Source organism: Alexandromys fortis, unplaced genomic scaffold, assembly GCF_014885135.2.
Source record: "Alexandromys fortis isolate MF-2015 unplaced genomic scaffold, M_Fortis_MF-2015_v1.1 scaffold_74, whole genome shotgun sequence".
Classification (NCBI taxonomy): domain Eukaryota; kingdom Metazoa; phylum Chordata; class Mammalia; order Rodentia; family Cricetidae; genus Alexandromys; species Alexandromys fortis.
Window position 1 is genome coordinate 191,452 of NW_026068008.1, and position 24,472 is coordinate 215,923.

The 24,472-nt window shown below is 46.0% G+C and overlaps 1 protein-coding gene and 1 long non-coding RNA gene across 2 annotated transcripts in view; one reads left to right on the top strand and one right to left on the bottom strand.

Annotated features, from left to right (window-relative positions):
* LOC126513419 (complement C5) overlaps positions 1-18,083 on the top strand; it is a 114,010-nt gene extending 95,927 nt beyond the window's left edge. Inside the window, exons 31-41 of the mRNA XM_050161782.1 lie at positions 486-548; positions 1,901-1,982; positions 2,701-2,758; positions 6,810-6,912; positions 7,495-7,569; positions 7,680-7,785; positions 8,719-8,802; positions 10,246-10,335; positions 13,523-13,606; positions 16,333-16,471; positions 17,742-18,083. Coding sequence (XP_050017739.1) covers positions 486-548; positions 1,901-1,982; positions 2,701-2,758; positions 6,810-6,912; positions 7,495-7,569; positions 7,680-7,785; positions 8,719-8,802; positions 10,246-10,335; positions 13,523-13,606; positions 16,333-16,471; positions 17,742-17,880 — 1,023 coding nt within the window. The 3' untranslated portion in view covers positions 17,881-18,083. The remainder of the gene's footprint in view (positions 1-485; positions 549-1,900; positions 1,983-2,700; positions 2,759-6,809; positions 6,913-7,494; positions 7,570-7,679; positions 7,786-8,718; positions 8,803-10,245; positions 10,336-13,522; positions 13,607-16,332; positions 16,472-17,741) is intronic.
* On the bottom strand, positions 8,809-10,239 carry LOC126513421 (uncharacterized). The gene is made up of 3 exons (XR_007595328.1): positions 9,133-10,239; positions 9,048-9,090; positions 8,809-8,993 (listed from the first exon to the last, which is right to left on the bottom strand). It is a non-coding gene; the product is annotated as an uncharacterized lncRNA (long non-coding RNA).
* Positions 18,084-24,472: the final 6,389 nt, after the last annotated feature.

Sequence of the window (24,472 nt, forward strand, 5' to 3'; positions counted from 1 at the left end):
AAGAAAGGAAGAAAGGAAGAAAGGAAGAAAGGAAGAAAGGAAGAAAGGAGGGAGAGGGTGGGAGAAAGAAAAGAAAACAATCCCCATTGGCACATGAGATGCTAAGTCCTGAACTAGGCTCCAAAAGGAATTTGTTCACTTGAAAAAAGGAAATAAATATCTACTTTGTACAATGAATATGTATGTATGTGTATATATACATATAATTAATGAATATCTAGTCTACATAGAATATATTTTTGAAGATGACCCCTGATATGTTGCTTTGGTTGGCTTGCTAAGGAGGACATCCTGTTTACACATGAAAGGAGGGGTAGAAGGGACCCCAACATCTTTTAGTGCCTGCTGCATTCGATTCTCCAATGTCATCCATTTAATTTCATAAGAACCAAGAGAGAGGCTGTCAGGTCTCCCCCTCTTTTCTCTGCTCTGTCTGCCCTCTGTCAAATGATGAGTGAAATCTTGCTTTCTCTCTCCACCCCCAGGTACCTCTCAATGATGACCTCGTTGTCACCACAGGATATAGCAATGGCTTGGCAACAGTACATGTGAGTATCTGACTAGTGCCAAGGAACGCTGCTGTTGGCAGGTTTCTGTCCTGCCTGGTCCTGCAGCTGTTCAGTTCCAAAGAAACACACAGAGGTCTATATTAATCATAAACTAGTTGGCCTATTAGCTCAGACTTCTAATTAACTCTTACATCCTACATTAACCCATAATTTTTCTCTGTGTTAGCCACATGGCTTGGTACCTTTTATCAGTGAGGCATTATCATCTTGTTTTCTCTGTGTCTGGGTGAAGATTGCAGACTGAGTCTTTTCTCTTCCCAGAATTCTCCTCTTATCATTGCCCTGCCTATACTTCCTGTCTGGCTACTGGCCAACCCAGTATTTTATTAAAGCAATACAAGTGACAGGGTTCAAGAGCATTGTTCCACAGCATCTGTTACAAAAAAAAAAAATACTTTGATGCAAAGTCATAGGAATATGACTTGGCTCACCATGATAAAGTGGAGTTTGTTTATCTAGCTCTGTCTTGCTGTCCTGACTGTCCTCACAGTTGATTTTGGATAATAACTAGTGGTCCTTGTATGCATAACCTCTGTATTTGTGAAAAATTTTGTATATATTACATATAGTCATGCAACTCATCGTGATACTTCTGCCAACCATTGACTATATATATTATAGTATCATAAGGCTGCAACACTGAGTGATGTCATAGCTGTCTTAGTTTGAGTATGATGCTCACACGATGAAAAAGTTGCCCGGTGAATCGTTTCTTAGAAAATGTCCCCATTGTTACATGGTACACAGACTTATAAATTTTACAGTGGCATTTGAGCTCATGGGGCTCATATGTGATTTGTGTGGTACATAGCATCTCTGTGTATGACCACACAGTCTGCATTTCCTGAGTAGAAATTCTCTCTGTTGGTGTTTTGGTAATTTTTCACCTTTAACACATTTACAAGGACTGTTTACAAGGTGGCACAGAGGAAAGCGGGCTCTTTATATTTCCCACAATCCTAGTTGCTGTTGGTATATCTATTTCTGGCAAACACTCGTCCAGACACATTTACAGGGAGTTGCTTGCCTTGATAGTGTGTGGAGTTGGGAGAACTCTTCTCAGGCTAGCTAAGATTACGGTAAGATGTTAAACTGTATGGGCTAAGGAGCAGGTCCTGGGGAGTCCATATCCAGATCTGACTATATGGGATCCAGATGAACACTGTGCTTGGCCAAAAGTCATCATTTAGTGTTTTCTGATTCTTGGTGTTTGCACGGTAGAGTTATGGACCACGTGTGCCATTTCCTCTCCTCTCAGCTAGAGCACGGCGTAATGCCTTCTCATTTTCCCATTTAATAAGGAATCTTCTTGTTTCCATATCCCAACATAGGTAAAAACTGTGGTTTACAAAACTAGTGTCTCCGAGGAATTCTGCAGCTTTCACTTGAAAATTGATACCCAAGACATTGACGGTAAGATGCCCTGTGTGCTCTGTATTTTAGCTACACTTTGAAAATGTCAGGTAGCAGCTAACCTGAATGTATTCAGTGTTGGTGCCTTAGTATTGGTTACTTCTAAAGAATCTAACAAGTTGTAAGGCTTAAAATGGAATATTCCTTTGGATTTCTACTGCCTTGTGTGTGAGGATTCTATTCCAAGAAACCCCCTCTTCCTGCAGGTTTCTTAGAACCATACTCATTTTCCCTCCCTCGCCTTTGCTCTCTCTCTAGAACCTATGGTCTTAAAAAAGTGTGCCCCCCTTCTTTAAGCATGCAACCTTCTTGCACCCCTGCTAGTTTGTTGGCATTTCCATGTCCAAAGTCAAGTCCACCTGGATGTTCCTGTCCTCCTGACCCTTGCCACGGGGCCACAATAGGCCTGTTCCTTCAGGAAACTCTACACCCACAGATGCGGCCCTCCGTCTTTCCAGACCCCCAGGCACACTACTGAGGCCCTCTTACCTCCTTCAGTGGTGAGATGTTTGAGAGCAGAGGGCATCTCCAGTGACAGCGGCACCCGCTGTTGTCAGTAGCTTTACGATCTCCAGATTTTAAAATCTCCCAGATCACAAATCATTTTTAGTTGTTCTTTGAGACTTTCTCATAACAACTCCACCCAAACACGCTCCAAAACAAGAAAAGGCAGCGTACTTCCTATTTTGTGACTCGTTTGTGTTTGTCTGTGTGCCAGCCTCCAGCTACCCCAGCCACAGTGACTCCGGACACAAGCACGTGATAGCGTGTGCCAGGTGAGCCCATTGCACAACATGGAGTGGAGGTTTCCGAGGTCTGGCTTTCACTGCGGTACTTCAATGCCTCCTAACATTTCCAAGGATGCTCAGGTGTTCGTTCGTTCGTTTGTTTCTAGTATTCTATTTTATTTTGTTTGTTTGTTGTAGAGATCCTCCTGCCTCTGCCTCCCGAGTGCTGGGATTAAAGGCGTGCGCCACCACCGCCTGGCCATTTGTTCATTTTTTAAAGGCAGAGTACAGCAAGAATTCTTGAATAGCTTCTTATTCTGGAGGACCCTGCCACCATCAATCACCTCCTTCTCCAATTCGCCTTCTTCTTGCTTTTATAAACTGTCTTTCCAGTCCAGTGAGTGCCTCCAAATATCCCAGATACCCCATCCGGAATCAAATCACATTGCCATGTGACATCACAGGTTCAGATTAGGATGTGAGAATTTTTGGAGATCAAAGAGTCTGCTCACCATGGCCTCCTTCCTAGTGTGTGTGTAAAGTTTGTTCTGTTCACCATGACCTCCTTCCTAGTGTGTGTATAAAGTGTGCACTGCTCACCACGGCCTCCTTCCTAGTGTGTGTACAGTGTTCACCACAGTCTCCTTCCCTATTGTGTGTGTAAAGTGTGCACGGGTTTTGAACACACACACACACACACACACACACACTTCTGGTTTTAGCGAGCACAGAGTGAACCATTGGTAGCAAAGCCAGGCCTAGGACAAAATCCTTCATCTTTCCATCGCCTCCCAGGGCCACCTGCCAAGTTCTGACTCTATAAATCTCAATATTGTCAATATTAGGTAAAGCCCAAACCATATTTTGTTAGTTATATATACTGTAATCACACATGATACCAAAGTGCCCAATGTGGACCAAGAAAACTGGTATAAAATGTGAACTAGATCCTAACTGAATGGCCTTTCATGGCGACAGGAAGCCCTTGTTTTAGAATAAAAGGAAGTAAACCGTCAGCAGCAGAGGCAAGGCCTCAGCGCCCTGACTCCGGGTGCCACCCCCAGCTTCTGACTACCTCTTCTGATCTATATAGTCCATTCATTAATCCCAAGAAGCAGCTGCCTTCCGCTGCCTCCGCCCCAGCAATTCTTTACCTGTCTATGATCTTGAGCCTCTCACTTCTCTGGATTTCTCACCACCAAGCTCCATCCCTGCAGGACGCCTTTCTTCCCTCCTTATTCATTCCTTCTGCACTCCCTCCCTCCATCCCTCCCTTCTTTCCCTTCTTCCAGCTTCTTTACTTCTGCCCTCGCCGAGTTTTGCCCTCTGCTTCTTCTAAAACCTTTCTCATGGCAGTGTCTGCCTGCTGAGGTCACCTCCCAGCAGCTTTCTTCAAGCTAGCCCACTGCTCCTCTTGAGTCCCTATAGATGGGGATGGGCCAATCCCACAGGTGTCTTTGAAACCTGTGACACTTGTCTGATCAAACACCTAGGAGAGCTAGAATCAGTGCCCAGGACTGACAAAGTGACATCTGGAGCTGGCTGCAAAGAGCTCTGGGACAAGGGTGACACACTTGTGGGTAGCCATCCCTCAAACATTCCAATGATCATCAGCGGAGCCCATAGCTTCATCCTCTGGCCCTGCCTATAAAGCACATTGCACTGTCTTGCCTCTGAGTTTCTGCCAGTTCCGATTGTGCTCAACCCTGCTCTACAGAAAAAACGCTCTTTCGAAGTCGTTCCTTGGACTTCCTTGGGAGGATGCCTGGTCCCAGTTGTCAAAGTACAGAAGAGTGAGAGAAATTATGGTGCTAGATAGCATATCTTTTGGATGTTGTTTTGGTTTTGCTTTGGTTTTTTGCTTGCTTGCTTGTTTGTTTGTTTGTTTACAAATTAGTGACAGGGTTCTAAAAAGACAGGTGGAAGTTGCTTTTGGAACTGAGACACTGAAGTTAGCTTGAGTGGATTCCAAAGGAATGAGACAGTACTTATTCATTTAAGAAATTCTTTGCCTTCAAATATTCTCTCTTGATTAAAAATTTGCCAGCACACTGTCTGTACATTCAGAAGCCTCTTTTGTGTATTTAGTTTTTTGTTGGATTTTTTTTAAACCTCTTGGTAGACTCATAAGAAAAGGGGGGGCAGGGAAGGATTTCATTTCTACAACAAAATGCCTTTGGGAAGATTGCTGGTTTTGGCAGCAGGCAAAGGGCTTCTTGAACTAAGGATTTCTGTTGCACAATTGAAACAGTCCCCATGGCAACCAGTCATCAAGCTCTGCCGATCTTTTCATAGACACTCTCCACCCAGGAGGCCCTTTGCATCCTGTAGATGTTGTATTTGCATCTGTGAGCCAGAAATCTCTGCTTCTTCCCATCCAATTAAGGACATGCTCAGATGTCAAGACACTAGTCAAAGGCATCCCATGTTCCCTTCTAAATGGTTCCTCTGGTGGGAGTGGAGTTACATTTTTATGAGTCAGGGATAATTTTTTAATGTCTTTAATTGTTGTGATAAATGAGATTTTCTTTTACTCATAAGAGCTGGTTTGAGTGCGCTTCACGGGTGACTGAGGAAAAGATGTGTGTGGCTACCTTGTCAGCCCGTGTCACTGTTTCCCTAAGACCCATTGGGTGAAATCATTTGTGAGGTACCTACTCACCTGATCTCTTCCAAGCCCCCCCCCGCTCTGCTCCAGCAGGCAGCTGCTTTTGAGCATCCTGGGGTGTGGGCTGGAGCCCAGGGGTCATCCTGTGCCACTAGATCCTTCACCACCTCCTCCTCACCCGCCCTTCTCAGTCCTCTGACTGCTGCTGGGAACACTGAGCCTCTGCTTCTCAGAGTCCGCGAGTCAGAAAGATGGTTTGAAACACTTGGCTATACTTCTTACAGTAGCTTTCACAAATAAGAAAATAATCTGTGGCCATTGTTCAGTAAAACTGGGACAAGACCCAGATTTCCTGATCCCCTTTCAGAGAGAGAGGGAGCAAGGAATGGAGAGGGAGGGAGGGTAGGAGGGAGGGAGAGAGAATTTCTATTTTACCCACTTTGCTTTTTCTTAACTTTAAACTATCAAAATTCCTAGATAAGAATCTTTGAAACACCAAGTTTTTCGTGGAGTACCCATGCTTGAAAACTTAGAAAATAGGCAAGAGTAAAGGAAAGAAGGAATATAGCCAAGCACAGTCTCACCACACAGATAAAGGAACAGTAGGGTTTGGGTTAGGGTTTGTGTTAGGGTTAGGGTTAGCGGTTAAGGTTAGAACTAGAATTAGGGTTTGGGTTAAAATTAGGGTTTGCATTAGTGTTAGTGTTTGTGTTACTGTTTGGGTTAGGTTAGGGTTTGCGTTAGGGTTAGTGTTTGTGTTACTGTTTGGGTTAGGTTAGGGTTTGAATTAGGGTTTGTGTTAGGAGTTTTATTAGAGTTGAGTTAGGGTCACTGTTTGGGATAGGATTAGGTTTGTGTTAGGGGTTTTGTTATGGTTACTGTTTGACTTAAGATTGGTTTGGGTTTTTTTAGTGTTCTCTTTATGACAAATAACTAATATTTTACTTGGAAGTAGTCTGTTAGAAAAAGAACCAAAATACCAATTAAGAAACTGATCCATAGACTTCTCCACTCAAGCAGCTGTGTGGCCTCGGCAAGATGCCACACTTCAGTTTTAATGCCATCTGCTCTCTTGGACTGGATGGTTTCTCTGCTCCGGTGCTGGTGTTGCTGGCCAAGGAAATCACTGGAATAGATAGCCCAAAGACCCTCTGCAGCTCTAACACTCACGGGTTCTGACCTACATACCACAATACATAGAACCAAATCTAAAATTGAAAGGCTGGTGGCAGGCACAGTGATCACACAGTTAATCTCAGCACTCGGGAAGGAAGAGTTTGAGACGAGCCTCAACTACATAGCTCCATAATCTCAGGGAACCAAGGCTACATTGTGAGGCCCTGTCTCAAAAAATACATGCATCTATACATACATACATACATACATACATACATACATACATACATACATAAAGGCTGTTAAGGAATGAGGCTCTTTCTTTAAAAATCTTATAATTTATTTAATTCTTTCCTCAATCTCTGATTTGTTTAGCTACAAGGCCAGCAAGGGGGAGTCAGCATCCGGGTCCTCCCACGCAGTGATGGATATCTCTCTGCCAACCGGAATTGGAGCAAACCAAGAAGATTTACGTGCTGCAAGTGTTTCTTTTGAGATGCTGTGAATGTTGGGGTTTCTTTCCTGTTATTTTATGGGAATAAATATATTTATATATTTATTTTATATATAAATATTTATATTCTTTTACTTTAATACCTCACTCTTGTAAAATTACCCAAAATATTCTTCCCAAAACAAAAATCTGATTTTTATGGAAATGAAAAGGAGCGTCACTTAACCAACGCGTGTGAGCATGTGCAGCAATGTGAGCACGCGCAGCAATGAGAGCACACCAGCAGTGGGAGCACACCCAGCAGTGGGAGCACACCAGCAGTGGGAGCACACCAGGCATTGGGAGCATGCGCAGCAATGGGAGCACACCAGCAGTGGGAGCATACCAGCAGTGGGAGCACACCAGCAGTGGGAGCATGCGCAGCAATGTGCACAGGGAGTCCAGAAGGAGGCACCGTCCTTCAACTCAGAGTGACGGAGCATACTCTAGTTTAATCAGGGAGGAAATGTAATTAAACACAAAGATGAGAACGTAAATTCAAGTTCTCTCTCTCTCTCTCTCTCTCTCTCTTCTCTTCTCTTCTCTTCTCTTCTCTTTCTTCCTTAGCTTGTGGAAGGAGTGGATCAACTTCTGACTGATTACCAGATCAAAGATGACCATGTTATTCTGCAGCTGAATTCGGTAAGCTCCGCCTCCAAGCATTCCCGCCTCCCATCACACCCCTACAGGCTGAGCCATTGTGAATACCTCTCCCCCCACAACTCCCTTACAACCTTGAATTTGTCCGACAGATTCCCTCCAGAGATTTCCTTTGCGTCCGATTCCGGATATTCGAACTTTTCCAAGTTGGGTTTCTGAACCCTGCTACCTTCACGGTGTATGAATATCACAGACCAGGTAAGAAGCGCTGCTCGGTCCTACAGTTTCCTCTGACTGTTTCCAAGGGAGGCCTGCTTCTTAGAGCCTGCTTCGGAAAGTCCAACCTGAACACTTATTTTTAATACTGCATTCAAACGACTCCGTGATCAAGCGATCGGTTCATGTCTCGGTCCTTAGCTTCTTCCTTTTTAAAATAATTTTACTCTATTACCCTCAACGGTAAAATATTCTACCTCAAGTTCCTTTGTGGCAGTCACTGCCTGTGTCCCTTGAATCGTTGCTCTCTCAAGGAGCCCAGATACTGTTCCAACTTCTTCACCCTCTCAGAACAAGCGCCACCCTTTCTGTATTCTCCTCACAGCTGGCCCACAGATCTACAGTTGCCACCTGGCACTGAAATTATTTTTCTACCATTCCCACCAGCCCACACATGTTCACCCTCATGCCCTGGTATGTAGCGAGCATCCAGCATATGTGAACTTAGCTCAGCTCCTTGTGAGAAGGTGATGTCATCACATGCCTTCTCATCCACTTGGACAGTTGTGTTCATTAGAAAACCCTTACGTGGAACAAACACTGACCTTGGCTTTCTCTTCTGAGATCACATAGAGCATATCTAGTCCCTCTTCTCATATATATGCATATATGTGTATGTGTGTATGTATATATCACATGTCTCATATGTGAGTGTACGCTCCTCTAGCCTAAGTAGTTGTAATTCCTTCAAAAGATCCTGAAGTAATATAATTTACTTTTCTCATTCTTGGGAGCACTTTCATTCTAAGAAATGAGTATTGAACAGTAAAATTCCAAGCATGGAGCCAAAATAACCAAGTGGAGATAGGAGGGTTCTGTGGGGATGGGACGCTTCCAGGACAGCCAGTTGGCACAGACAGTCTCTGAAGCCCCTTGTAGGAGATGCTTCTTGTGACCGTGTCTCCGTTTCCACAGACAAGCAGTGCACCATGTTCTATAGCACCTCTGACAGCAGACTCCAGAGAATGTGTGAAGGAGCAGCATGCCGATGTATGGAAGGTGACGTATCTTACGCTGCCTGTCCCTGTCTGAAGGGACGCTTGGAACGCTGTTTAGCCAAGCCATGGTTTCTTAGAAGTAGATATATAATCTTAGCTGACTGAAAAGTAAAGATTCCCTAGGCCTCTTCCTTACAGCTCCCAAACACCCTGGTGGGACCTGGTGGAACCCTAGTGGGACCCTGGTGGGACCTGGTGGGACCCTAGTGGGACCCTGGTGGAACCCTAGTGGGACCCTGGTGGGACCCTGGTGGGACCTGGTGGGACCCTGGTGGGACCCTGGTGGGACCTGGTGGGACCATGGTAAGACCTGGTGGGACCCTGGTGGAACCCTAGTGGGACCCTGGTGGGACCCTGGTGGGACCTGGTGGGACCCTAGTGGGACCCTGGTGGGACCTGGTGGGACCCTAGTGGGACCTGGTGGGACCCTAGTGGGACCCTAGAGTGGGACCCTGGTGCGACCTGGTGGGACCCTGGTGGGATTTAGTGGGACCATGGTAAGACCTGGTGGGACCCTGGTGGGACCTGGTGGGACCATGGTAAGACCTGGTGGGACCCTGGTGGGACCATAGTGGGAACCTGGTGGGACCCTGGTGGAACCTAGTGGAACCTGATGGGACATGGTAGGACCCTAGTGAGACCCTGGTAGAACCCTGGTAAGATCCTGGTGGGACCTGGTAGGACCCTAGTGGGACCCTATACAAGAGCAGAAACTCCATCCAGACAGTTACTGAGTGTCCTGGGTGGACATGATGTAGTTTCTTTTTTACTTTCACCTATTTTTTTTTCTAGTCAAAAGACCATAATCAAAGAGAACAAAGCTGGAGGGGTAGGCCACTAGGACTTCCTTTCTGTCTTTTAATTATAGTTCATGGGATTTTCTGTCACTTCTCCAAGTGACAGAATTTTGTCTCTTTGAAATCAAAGGCCCTATTGGCAACTCACCAAAACTCATCAGAAATCAGCATGGTTTCTCTGTGAGTCTAGGTTGGTTTTGGTTTTGATTGGTTTGCCCATCTAGTAGGGTTTGTTTATTTGTGTCTGTTTTGTTGTTTTGGGTTACTTTTTGTTTTTATACTTCTTAGGTCCTTATTGTATCACCTTATAGCTATAATCAAATCATCATTTTGCATTTCATTAGATTCCTAAAATGGAAAGTTACTCCCTGCTTGCTTCCTTCACAGGAAGGGTGTGCTTTTCTGATGAGCAGGTTGTGGAATAAACAACCACATAATAATAAGTCTGCAATTAAGACCTTGGTTGGCTGGTTTAACTTTTGCCTTATATAATGTTTCACTTCATGAAAGAGAAGAAAATGGACAGGTCTTAGGAATCTGGCATTTGTAAGAAAGGATCCCAGCTTGTCTTGGGGCTCATGGGAGACTCATACAGAGAGTGCCCCCTTCCGTCCACTAACCTGTCACCCACTCTCCACACAATCTAGCTGACTGTGGGCAACTGCAGGCGGAGCTAGACCTGTCCATCTCTGCAGACAAAAGGAAAGAAACAGCTTGTAAACCAGAGATTGCATATGGTAAGTGCAGACATTCAACAAGAGTTAAACATGAAATTTCATCATACGTGTTCAGTTAGAAATATGGAACACTGCATGTTAGTGACATTGTGTGGATAGAACATTTCTTTGAGTCTCTTGAAGGAAAATGTCAACTTTTAGCATTAAGGTACAAAGTTATATGGTATTCAGCAAAGAAGTACGATCTTCCATTAAAGATAATCAGACAGACAAGTGCCCAGCAAAACACTTCCCCTACCAGGTGCTTCTCAAAAGATGTACTACACTTATTCCAAGAAAACATTTGAAAAAAACCATTGGGGCCTAAGGAATGGCTCAGTGGTTAGGCATATGTAATGCTCTTCATAGGCACCCATGCTGGACAGCTGCCAACCTTCCATAACCCCCTCTCCAGAGAGCCAAGATGTCTGGCCTCCATGAGTACCTGTGTTTGTGTATACTAATGCATAGCCCCCATACACACCAAATCTAAAAATAACAAGAAAAGAAGGAACAAAGATGTAGTCAGAGACTCTGCACATTCATTTCCTGGCCACCCAGACCCGAACAATCACACAGAAACTATATTAATTACAATACTGTTTGGCCAATAGCTTAGGCATATTCCTAGCTAGCTCTTACATCTTAAATTAACCCATTTCTATTAATCTGTATACCACCACGAGGCTGTGGCCTACCAGTATCTTTCTGGTTCTGGCATCTTTCTCCTTCGGCAGTTACATGGCATCTGCCTGACTCTGCCTTCTTTCTCCCAGCATTCAGTTTAGTTTTCCTGACTATCTCTATTCTGCCCTGCCCATAGGCCAAAGTAGCTTCTTTATTAACCAATGGTAATAAAACATTTACAGCATACAGAGGGGAATCCCACATCACAAAAGCAAGCAGGAAGGAAGGAAGGCAGTTTATAGAGTCTTAGGATCTCAGCAATGGATTCTTCCAGTAGAGACAGTAGAGTAGGGGGAGAAAAAAAAACAAAGGCTATTTCTTTACATTTTCCTTTAAGGCAAAGAAGGGGCAACTAAATAATTTTTGATATGTACGGCGTTGCTGTCTGTGCTTGGGGCTCTCCTCATTTCTGATTATCCAGAGCTCAGATCTAAGTTCACATGGATGACTAGAGGCTGTAGCCAGTCCCTGAGAGAATTAAATCCTCCTGGTGATTTGAATGAGAATGACCTCCATAGCCTCCATACATTTGAAAACTTGGTCCTTTCAAACAGTTGGTAGACCTGTTCAGAAAGGAGGTATGTCACTGGGGACAGGCTTCAGCGTTTCCAGAGTCCATGCTATTCCCAGGCTCTCTCCCGAGGGTGAAGATACAAGCCATTCTGTCTGCATGCCTTTGCTGTCATCATGGGCTCTAATGCTGAAGTCATACTCCTTCTGAGCAGCTTTGATCCATGCATCTTATCACTGCAGTAGAAAACTAAGTAACTAAAAAAATTGACTTGGGGGTTAGAATACTGGCTGCTCTTCCAGAGGACCCAGGTTCAATTCCCAGCACCCACATGATTGTCTGTAACTATCTACAACTCCAGTACGGAGGGAGGGAGGAAGGGAGGGAGGGAGGGAGGGAGGGAGGGAGGGAGGGAGGGAGGGAAGGAAGGAAAGTAAATAAGTCGCTCCTTTATCTTTGGAGTCAGATGCTGCCCATTGTGGTGTGAGGAGCGTCTGCCTGCCTTCCATTCCCTGTGTCTATTTCAGATGTTTCTGGTTTGTTTTTGGGTGTTTTGTGTGTCTGGGGGGGGTAATATTATACACTATTATTTTCAAATTCTTTCAGGAGAACATTCTTTCCAGTTTAAACATACACACAGCTGGTTTGGCTTTTTTGTATGTTTTGTTTGTGGTTTTTCGCTGGACATCTTAGTTCTTTTTCCATTGCTGCAATAAAATACCATGACAAAAGCATCTAGGGAGAAAGGCTTCGTTGTGGCTTGTTATCCCCACCATGGTGAAAAGACATGACCACAGGCAGAGAAGGCACATTGCATCTTTACTCAGGAAACTGAAAGGGAACAGGAAGTGAGCCTTGTCTATAAAGCTGTAGGGCCCACCCCCAGTGACCTGCTTCCTCCACGAGGGCTTCATTTCTTAAAGGTTCTACAATCTTTCCAACCAACTGGGTAACAAGCATTCAAACACATGATCTTTTTCTCTTTTTTTAAAGTTTTTTTTTTATTTATTTATTATGTATACAATGTTCTGCCTGCATGACAGAAGAGGGCTCCAGATCTCAAGACAGATGGTTGTGAGCCACCATGTGGTTGCGGGGAATTGAACTCAGGACCTTTGGAAGAGCAGGCAATGCTCTTAACCACTGAGCCATCTCTCCAGCCCCGATCTTTTTCTTTTATTACAAGACTTAGTTATTATGTATACAGTGTTCTGGATGCGTATACTGCACTCCAGAAGAGGGCACCAGATCTCATTACAGATGGTTGTGAGCCATCATGTAGTTGCTGGGAATTGAACTCAGATCCTCTGGAAGAACAGCCAGTGCTCTTAACCTCTGAGCCATCTCTCCAGCCCCAAATACATGATGTTACAGAGGACACCTCACACTCAGACCAAACATGAGTGCCATAAGAACCCTTTAAAGCAGCAGTTCTCAACCTGTGGGTCACCACCCCCTTGGGGTTGAATATCAGATATTTACATTATGATTCATAACAGTAGCAAAATTAAGTAATTTTATTAATTTTTAAAATAATTTTATGGTTGGAGTCACCACAACTTGAGAACTTTATCAGACAGTCCTCAGCCTTAGGAAGGCTGAGAACCACTGATCTATAGCACCAAACCGCTGTCACTATTTCCAGTGAAGAAACTGAGGCTCAAGGAGGTTAAACATTTGCCCGAGGCCACGAGGGACATAATGACAGGAATGGAGTGACCCTGGTCCTGCTGCTGCTGCTGTCATGATCTGCAGAATCAATTCCTGTTATCAGAAGGAACTTCATTTCCTTCCTTTGAATTTTTCGTTTCTTTTTTCTAATCTAATAAATAATTGGCTGAGGGTTTTGGGAAGACCCATGAAATAACTGAGCTTCACCCCAGGGTGCCCTGATACCTGCCATCCACGGTCCTCCTCCGATGACAAGCCCTGGCTTCTCCTGGGGGGGTGGGGGGGACTGGTGGTGTTCAGTCGGAGGTGCCTCATTTTGTCCTATTTTGTTTTTACCAGCTTATAAAGTTAGGATCACATCCACCACCGAAGAAAACGTTTTTGTCAAATACACTGCGACTCTTCTGGATATTTACAAAACAGGTGAGATCTCCTCTCCCCACCTCAGCCTTTAGTGCATCGTACCAGTCAGACACTGCGTCAGACGTGGGGGCCAGGGCTGCGTTGGACGTGGGGGCCAGGCGCTGCGTCAGACGTGGGGGCCAGGCGCTGCGTCAGACGTGGGGGCCAGGCGCTGCGTTGGACGTGGGGGCAATGACTTGAAAACAGTCACAGAGTTTCACCTTCATGAAGTTTCTATTTCTCATTGAATTCTCTTATCACAGATTTCAGCAAATGCTATGTCAACATAACCATCGTTAGCTTTTGTGTTCCATTTAAGCTTCTTAAAACACACATTTTATTACATCCATTTGCGCATGCCTGTGTATCTGTGGCATACACGGGGAGGTCAGAGGACGACTTGCTGGAGTTGGCTCTCTCCTTCCACCGTGTAACACCTGGTCCTTGAACTTAGGTCATCAGGCTTGGAGCCGAGTACCGTTCCCTGCTGAGCCATCTTGCTGACCCTTAGAACACATCTAAAATGAAATAATTACTGATTAAGTAGCTTAAGCTTATTGCCTTGTTGATATGTCCAAACAGCCAGTTTCTCATTTGAGTAAATATAAATTCTGCAATAAGTAGGACCTTAAGTCTACAATAGTAATATGTTTTTCTTTTTTTCTTTTTTTTAATATTTTTATGGTTTATTTAACTTTATTTTATGTGCATTGGTGTGAATGTGTCAGATCCCCTGCAACTGGATCTTCAGACAGTTGTGAGCCGCCATGTGGGTGCTGGGAACTGAACCCTGGTCCTCCGGAAGAGCAGCCAGCGCTCTCAACAACTGAGCCATATCTCCAGCCCCCAGTAATATGTTTTTCTTGATGTGTAGCTTTGTAAATTCTGTCACAATGTCCGAAGATCCTTGGCTCAAATTGTTTGATACCAGTGCTCGCTTGCTATCCACAGACACCCAGATGGCTCTGATTTCACTTGGTGTCAGGTGGTCCCAAAGTCAAAACCCTCGTTAGTGCCATTTCCTCTTTGTCTTATGGCTTCTGAAGATTAATTCTAGTGAACTTGAAAGGCTAAGCAAGTTTTTGGTACTTTATCTCCTCATCTTGGATGCTCATTTTAATGCTTATTAGAAATTTTGAATTCACAGAACTATCAGAAACCCACATGTGTCCTACTAACATAGAATCAAGGTACATTGATAAATTGTTATTTCTATCCGTTCAAGGAGGCTAGGAGCAGGTGAGAACCCAGGGACAGAAGGAAAGCAGTGTGCTCACGGAAGTCAACTGTTCTCTGCTATTTGGAACACAAACTGTTTCACTAACAGAAGGCTGTGAACTCTCCAGGGTTGACATGCTGCTTTCTCTACTGTGGCTGGCCTGAGGGTGCAGGAATGTGGCTCAGGCATTGCTACAACAGGAAGCTGTATCCCCAGACAGTCTAAAAAGCCCTAGTCTGAAGTACTGTATGTATGCAGGAATCTAGGGACCTAGAAAAAGTTATGTCTGCTGCAGTTATATACCCCCGACTGGCAGGTTCAAGAGCCAGGCTTTAACTGCTAGGGAGACTGTGTCACAGTTTGAGAGCTGAATAACGGTCCTTAATATCATAGAATGACTCAGGTGCGATCCCTGCCTCAAGATTCCAGTGTGTCTGAAAACTGAGGCCACATGTGGAGCAGAACCCTGGAGTAGAAATTCAGATGTCCACGTTGGGAGGTGACCCAGCAGTAAAAGTGCCAGCTCCTCAAACATGACCACCTGAGTGCAGACCCCAGCATCTGCATAAGTCGCCAGATGCAGGGGTGCACATCTATATGCCCCATGCGGGAGCCTTGGTGGGTGGCGGGGAGTGGGGAGGGGGTGAGCAAATGGATCAAAGGAAGAAAAGGGCTTCCTGGTCTTCAAGTTTAGTCAAAATGATAGCCCCTAGGTTAAGAGAAGTTGTCTCCAAAACTAAGATGGAAGATGATAGAGGAAACCATTCAAAGTCAACTTCTTGCCTTTATAATGGTATACATATACCAGAGAGAGACAGAGGGCAGAAGGGAGGAAGGGGAAGAAGGAGGGGAGGGGAGATTAGATGGATTAAGGTGTAGAGATATAATAGAGGTGAGGGAGGGGCTGGGGATAGCTTGGTGATAGATAGCAGGGCTTGGCTGATACTGTGAGAATGAAGTGGCCTTAAACATACATGAAATTCAACAGGCTAAACATGGGGAAGATTGCATTCTGGGTAGAAGCAACATGCCCTGGCTACTTCTGAGTCCTTTAGGAATCCAAAAGTTATCTTTTGCCAGCCCTTCACATCACATGCTTTCCTAGAAAGCTGACCATTGCCAGCTACCAAATTCACCCCTAATTATGACCATAGCACATGGAGATAAATACTGCACAACTGTTGAACAGTAATCCTGGATCTATGAGAAATAGTAACACCTAACGACGCTAACTTTGTCCTCAGAACTTTTCATGTTAGCCCATCTAGCCTCCCTAGTAGTTCTGCAATAATATCATCATATTCAGATGAGGGGACTGAGCCCTTACTAGAGGGCTCATAAATAAATCAGTAAGCAGAGCCACACAGCAGGAACTGGCACTTGTGGAGTTTAATCCAGACAGCCTGACTGCGGTCTCAACCATAGGGGTAGTTTATCTTTCATGGCCCCAAGGAACTGGGCAGCTCAAGAGAGTTCATGACGCAGCGTTAAAATGTGACTATGCTAACCTTCCGTCCGTGTCCCTCAGGAGAAGCCGCTGCTGAGAAGGACTCTGAAATCACCTTCATCAGAAAGATGAGCTGCGGCAACGCCGCTCTGGTGAAGGGGAAGCAGTACCTCATCATGGGCAAAGAGGCTCTGCAGATCAAGCACAACTTCAGTTTCAAGTGAGTCACCAGCATTCGCAGCCCGGCCTCTTCTCCAACCCGGGCGTCGCTCTTTCTCCACTACTCTCACACTCCAGCAATGCCTTAAGTTCAACCCACAGAGCATTCTGAGTAAGAACGAAGTATCTGAGATTTCACAGCAGCTGCAGCCTTGGCTGAGAGCTAAGCCATCCAAGTGACAGCCTGATGAGGAACTGAGAACGCAGGTCCACATCCCCTGGCCACCCGCCAGGTCCCTCAGTGTGCATAGAGTCCCTAGCAGAGAGAGAATGTTAAGACACACCTTATCACCTGCACAGAGTGGGGCTGAGGGCGGAGATGACAGCGTTGTCTGTGAAGCGCTTGCTGTGTGAGCATGAGGAACCGAGATCAATGACCAGAACCCACGCTAAAAAAAAAAAAAAAGCAAACCAGGCATTCGGGGCTGAAGAGACAGCTCAGTGCTTGAGAGCCCTGGCTGTTCTTCCAGAGGCCCCACGTTCAATTCCCTGTACCACTATCTGTAGCTCTAATTGCAGAATAACTAATGCTCTCATCTGGGCTCTGCAGGTACCAGGCATTATACACAGTGCACAAACATCCAGGCAGATGTAACACCCACACACATAAAATAGTAACAAATAAATACTTTAAAAACAAAAACAAAACCAGGCATGGTGGTACACACTTGTAGTCTCAGTGCTGAAGAGACAGAGACAGGTGAATCCCTGGGGCTTGCAGGGCAGGCCGCCACACCCCTTTGGCAAGTTCTAGGCCAGTAAGAGGTTTTGTCTTTAAAAAGGCAAATGTAGACAGTGTCTGAGGAACAGCACCCAAGGCTGACCTCTGGCTTCTACAAGTACCTACACACACGTATAAACACACACTCCCACACTACACATTCACACACATACACCATGTACACTCACACACAAACACTCATACACATACCACATACACACATTTATACACACACCACAAACTTATACATACTCATATACCACACACACTTATACACACTACACTTATACACAGTACACATCACACATTTATATATACTCACATACACATATCACACATACACTCATACACACACCACATACATGCTTACACAAACCACAAACACATTCACACACACACCATACACATACACACTCACACACCATACACACACACACACACTCACTCACACTCACTTGCCCACATCTGATCTCTTCCCAAGGAAATCAAGTACAGCGTTCCTCTGCCTGTGGCCACCATCACCAACCCTGTTTCCATTTTGCCTTCACAGGTACATCTACCCACTGGACTCCTCCACCTGGATTGAATACTGGCCCACAGACACGACGTGTGCATCATGTCCGGAGTTTGTAGCTAATCTGGAAGAGTTTGCTGAAGACATCTTTTTGAGCGGCTGTGAAAGCGCCTGAGGAGACTCTGCCGTGCTGCCGTGCGGACCGCGGTGGGGACGTTCTCTTCCTTGGAAACTTATCCTAAAATTCACTGCACTTTCTTTTTAGCAAGGCACGAGTTGAAGTTATGACTTTGTGAAATAACAGAGCCTTGTGGGGCCATGAAGACGGGTCCCCCAAGGATATCGGGCATCGGCACCAATAAAGCTAACCACACTGAACACGGCGGTTGGGAGTGATTATTGGGACCAAAAAACGAGACCCTGAAACACAGCACCCTGTAAAAATAGCCTTTACTTGACAGGAAAACACCAAGGGCGGAAACTGACCATGAAAACTTGACCTTGCACTCGAGTGCATTAAAAACTGTTATTTCATGCTGGCTCAGCTTCAAGCACACAGAGAGAGGGGGACATGGCAAGAGAGAACCTTGTCCCTGAAGGCCACACTCAGAGCTCTCGGCTCCTGGGAAGGCAGGAAAGTTGCTCACTGCTGGCTCCCCTCTGCAGAGCTCTCTGTGCCCCTGACAGGAAAGCCTCTGTCCTGTTCTCTCTCTCTCTCTCTCTCTCTCTCTCTCTCTCTCTCTCTCTCTCTCTCTCTCTCTCCCTCCCTCCCTCCCTCCCTCTCTCCCCCTCCCTCCCTCCCTCCCTCCCTCCCTCTCTCTCTCTCTCTCTCACACACACACACACACCTTCCTCCCTCTCTCAGCACATATCCATTTCCCCAGGAACTCACTCTTGCCAGTAATTGCTCTACCAGAAGACAGACCCCAGTGCAAATACCCAGTGAAGGGAAACCAAGACTCCGATGACTGTCATCCTGGCCCAGACTGCTTTCTCTTGCATCCTAAGTGTGTGCTTTGTACTCTGTGTGGAGCATGTTAGGTCTGGCAAGAGCGTTCTAGATATCTGCATCTGTGTCTCAGGAAGCGCTCCGAGTATGCCGATGATCAGTATTCCCATTTTACAGCTGCCAAGATGGAGGCTCCAAAACATGAAGTAATTCCCCAGCCTAGCATGAGGCAGAAGCAGAAATAAAAACCCAATAGTGTCCTAGATCCACACCCCTGCACAGCCCGCGGCTTGCACTGGTTCATTTTCTAAAATGTAAGGAAAATATAACCAGAGTTTCTTGAGCATAGGCTATCTAGCCCCACTGAATTAGCATAAGAAATGTGTAAATAGGTCAGTTGATGTCATGGTAAAAAAGGACAAAAGGAATCTGCCTTCTACCAAGTCAATAAAACCGTTTGAGGCCTCATGGCTTGTCTCATCAACAGCAGGGACTTTTCTACTTCTAGGAACTAAGGACTTTTTGGTGTCAAAGCCAGAAAGATGCCAAGCTGCACAGCATGTGACTAAGAGGCCAAGTGAGAGTGGAGGGCATCCAGAGAAGCATGTCTGCAGACGGCTCCCGCCTCTTCCTGCTGAACAAAAGGGGTGGTGGGGGGTCTGCTTCCAAAGCACAGTGTCTGAGCTGTGGGTCTTCCGTCTCCGAGGGTGATGACAAATACGCCAGACTAGTGACCAGCTTAAGCCATAAATGCAGCTGAATTGTTGATAGCCCTTCTGCCCTGTGTCTCCTAAGCACACCTCCTCCTTCCTGTGTCTCCCTCCCAAGCACACCTCCTCCTTCCTGTATCTCCCGAGCATACCTCCTCCTGCCTGTGTCTCCAGAGCACACCTCCTCCTGCCTGTCTCCAGAGCACACCTCCTCCTGCCTGGGTCTCCAGAGCACACCTCCTCCTGCCTGGGTCTCCCGAGCCCACCTTCTTAATCACATTTTATGACACTCCAAACTAGGCCAAATCCTGACTCACCCTGCACCTCTCTTCCAAGGCACCTGTACATCTGTCAGGATTTAATCATATAGAATTGTGAAGCATGGTATCACCCTGAGTCCTTTATGAGCTGTTCGTGGGCATGATCTACAACCACTCCATTCTCCTTTATTTCCAGGGCCTGGCACAATGCCTAGAACTTGACAGGGATCCAGGAAGCTCTTGCTTGTGGGTTTCTATTCACAATGAAGAAAGTGAAGATCCGAGTTCTAGGTTAGGTTTTGCCCCTCATTTGTAGATTAGGCTCCCTTAATCTCCCTGATAGTCTGGAAAACAAGGGACCTGGATGTTCTAGTCACCTCTGTGGAAAGCACTAAGCTCATCTGAGAATCTCATGATGAGAAATGGGAGCCAGAGCCAAATGAGTATTTGCAATGCAGTGAGGTGTATGTCTGTCTGTAAATGTGAAGAGAGATGAAAGTGTCCAGAGCTTCCTAGAGATGGAGGTAGGGACCTGTAACATGAGGGCCTGCTTGTTGGGGTTTCTGTCCTGCCCAGTTCCCACAGCCAGTAAGTCCCAAAGAAAATCACACAGAGGTCTCCACAAGTTATATAAACTGATTGGCCCATTAGCTCAGGCTTCTTACTAACTCTTATAACTTATATAGCCCATTATTCTTATCTATGTTAACCAAATGGCTCAGTACCTTTTTCAGTGGGGTAGGTTACCTCCCGCTTCTTCCATGCCTGGACAGGACTGCAGAGGAATGGGCTTCCTCCTTCCCAGAATTCTCCTGTTCTCATTGACCCACCTCTACTTCCTGTCTGGTTGTCCCGCCTATACTTCCTGCATGGCTACTGGCCAATTGGTATTTATTTAAAACATAATTGACAGAATACAGAATTGTCCCACAGGGACCTGAAGAGGTGAGGAGACAGGAGGTTCTGAAAAGCAGAGGGGAGGCAGATAAGCAAGTCACCCCAGAGGCTGACCAGAACATCCACAGTTTCCAGGTTAGAGCTCTGCAAGAGGAGGTCCTGGTTTAAAATCTTTGCCATAGGTGTGTCCAGAAGTAACTCTAAGGAAAAATATTAAGTAGAGGTTAGATTTTCTCAAGGAAAATCCAGTTTGACAGATAATCAGCTGAGATGTAAGAAGTTCATCTTAGGCTTGGGAGCTAGAGAAGTCAGAAAAGTCCAGTTCCCAGAATCTGTAAAAACTGGGAGTGGTGGCTTACACTGGTGACCCCAGTGCTGGGCAGGTGGGGACAGGTTGGTTTACAGGAACTCTCTGGACAACCACCCTCACCCATCTGATGAGTCTCTGACCTTGTCTTCAAAAGGAGGAGGAACGGAAGGGTGGATTCAATCAATAAGTATATTGCTTGCTCATCTTTGCCATGACTGGATTCAAGCCTCTGTGGACAGGTCAGGCATCCCAGGTCACAAGGCCTCTGTGGCAGCTAGTCAACTCTCTAGTAATGCAAATGCAGCTAGGAATAAAGAACAATGGGAATGGGTGTGAGTGCAGCAGCCAGGATTTGACCCTCCATCAGCAGCATAGCTCCTTGACCAGCAGGAGGCAGGGTGTGTGAGGCAGAAGCTGACAGGTGAGCTAACGTGCTAAGAAAGTTCCTCTCAGAAACCAACAGATCACCTGAAACTTCAGATGGGCAGGACCAACTGAGGCTCACAAGGAGGGCGACAATTTAGAAAGACCACAGGTGTACAACGCACCGTCTCTCCACATGAGGAGCCCACTGAAAGATTACAGTTGTGGATTTAAAGAGGGAACAGGCCAGCCTGGGTTCTGAAACTTTCCCGGTCACATCCACGCTCTTTTCTGCATCTAAAGCTTTAGACCATGCGGTCAGCTCAACTACAAACACTTGTAATTGAACAGAATTTGTTGACTTTGCCAAGGAAAAACACATAATGGGGCAGGGGGCAGGGGCATGAGCCCTCTTGGTAAGAGGGTGTTAGAAAAGATTCTGGGACAGATTATTTGGGGAGACTTTAAGGAAGCAGAGCTCTGCTCTGGACTGGACATAGGGGCAACCCTATAAGGGGCATCTTGACTCTCTTCCAGTTGGGAGGGAGGGAGGGAGGGAGGGAAAGCCATTGGAGAGAAAAGGAAATGCAGTCGTTTTTTGTGATTTGTTCCTACTTTTCTCCTCTGCTCAAACATGATCACAGAAGAGCTTTTTTCTTATCCTCATGCATTTTGTCTGGCTTGGACATTTTATGGTGTGAAACAAATACACAAAGAACACTCTTAGCACTGCCCCAACTCCCCAGACACCAAGGCCAACATCGACGTCAAGGGCCGTCCTCTCTCTTTCACACATGTGTATACTGTTTCAGAGACGCTCCTAAAAGTCCGTGCAGGGAACTCTGTTGTAGAATATTATTTTAAGGTGTGTTACATTTGTTTATGCTGTGGAATATTTGTTTTAAGATGTGAAGATGCATTGTTTTGTTTATGCTGCATTTGTTTAACTCTGTGCAGCTGTGATTCTTAGCCTGCTTAAAACACACGGCCAATAGCAAGGCAGGAGTAGGGATAGGAGGGGCTGGCAGGCAGAGAGAATAAACAGAAGGAAAAACAAGAAGAAAGGAGCAAGATAGAACAAGGAGAGGAGGATTTCAGGGAACAGTCACCCCCAGCTACACAGCCACCCAGCCACTCAGCTACACAACCACCCAACTACACAGCCACCCAGGTACACAGCTACACAGCTACACAGCCACCCAGTCACACAGCCACACAGCCACCCAGATACACAGCCATACAGCCACCCAGATACACAGCCATCCAGATACACAGCCACCCAGCTACACAGCCAGCCACAGAGTAAGAATGAAAGTAAAATACAGAAGTAAGAAAAGGGAAAAGCCCAGTGGCAAAAGGTAGATGGACTAATTTAAGAAAAGCTGGCTAGCACAAGCCAAGTGAATGCCGTTCCTAAGATATAATAAGCCTCCGCGTGAGTGATTATTTAGGAGTTGGGTGGCGGGGCCAAAAGAGTAAAAGAGCAAAGAGTAAGGAGTAAAAATAAAAGCCACCAACTAGAGACCGCTCAGCAGGGAAAACCTGTCTCAAAAGCTGACTAGCAGCCAAATCTGAAGGTTCCTAAGGACACAAAACAACTCTGGGTTAACTTTCTGTGGACTTTTCCTACTCTCAAAACTCGTTAAATGCAGATAGCATGATGGGAACACATCAACAGTCACGTGAGCTTTAAGTTTAATAGGAAGATGAATCGCTTCTTTACGGGGCTGGAGAGACAGTTCGGTTGGTGAGACTCTTGCCTTGCAAGCGTGAGAACTGAGTTCAAGCCTCTAAATCTACATTTTTTTAACCAACTAGCTGGCATATGCTTCTAAGCCCAATGCTACACAACAGGTAGGTCTTGGCAAGCTCTCTGAGCAGTCATCAGCCTAGACAGCTTGGTGAGTTTGGGGACAGCGAAAGACTCTGTCTCAGAAGTTTAAAAAGGTGGACACCACCAAAGGAAAGACATTTGAAGTTGTCTTCTGGCCTCCACATACAGGTGCTAACATGTACATGTGTGCGTGCGCACACACAAACACACACACACACACACACACACACACACACACCTGGAGCTTATGGTGCTGAGAAGTGGAGGGCCAGAACACACGCCCAAGGCCTCTGGCTGGGCCCACTGCTCTTTGACCACACAGGCAAACAAAGTACCGAGAAATCAGTCTGGGATCCCTGTGCAAAAGCATGTTCGTACAGCCAGAACTGTTCAAAGGTAACATAGAACTCTCTAGGTGGGACCAAGCTCCCAGGACTGGAGATGACCAAGCAGAGTCAAGAATGTTGCATGGGCAAGGAGGGGTCAGGCCTTGGTATTGTCCAGTGTCCCTGCACCCGTGAGAGATATTTAATAATGAGAAACATTTCACCTCCTTAGCTCTCCGTTCTCACAACTGAAAAACAGAAGTGCTAACAATTCCCAGTTGAAGGATTTCTGTAACAGACAACACTTACGAAATGGGCAGCACAACAAAAGTGTCTCATAGTGGTTTGTGACTTGTCAACTTGACAGTGTCTGTCAGCCTAGACTGCACTCTGAACAGACCTTAAGGGGTTTCTTTATTGGTTCAATGAGGTGGGAAGGGTCACCCTGAGGGTAGGTGGTACCACCCCCAGGACAGGGTGCTGCACACAATAAGAAGGAAAAGGTGAGCTAAGCACCCATCTCTGTGTGTCCCAACCACAGGTGGACCAGCGGCCTCATGCTCCTGCCACCCCATCCCCTCCACTGCTCTGGGCTGCACCCTCAAACTCTGAGTCATGACAGCCTCCCTTCCTTAATGTGGCTTTCGCGGGGTGTTTTCCACAGCAGTAAAAAGGTAACCAGTGCACTCATGGTTCACTAGTAACATGTTTCCTGGCATGCCACGGGTGACAAACTAAAAAAGCAAAAAACTTCCAGTCATAAACTGTTAACATTCACCATTTCCCCAGAAGGCCTGTGATCAGCCCCTCCCCACTGCACTGGTAGCATACGGAACCCAGGACTCCGCAACAGAATCAGAGTCACAGCACCAGCTCTCCTCTCCTCTGCAGGTGCCCTCCCATCAGCTCCGTGACAGAAGGGAGGAGGGGCTACTCTGAGGAAACGGTATGAAGAAGTGAGATACTGAACCATGAGTCAGAAGAGTCGTCCCCAAGAGCCCAGTACAAAGGAACCCCGATTCTACTGCTGCGTAACTTCTGCTTATCTGTGTGTTCCTGGGAAAGTTCTAGAACCACACCCATAAAGTGAAAGTGGCCTTCTCAGCCCTGCCAGCTGC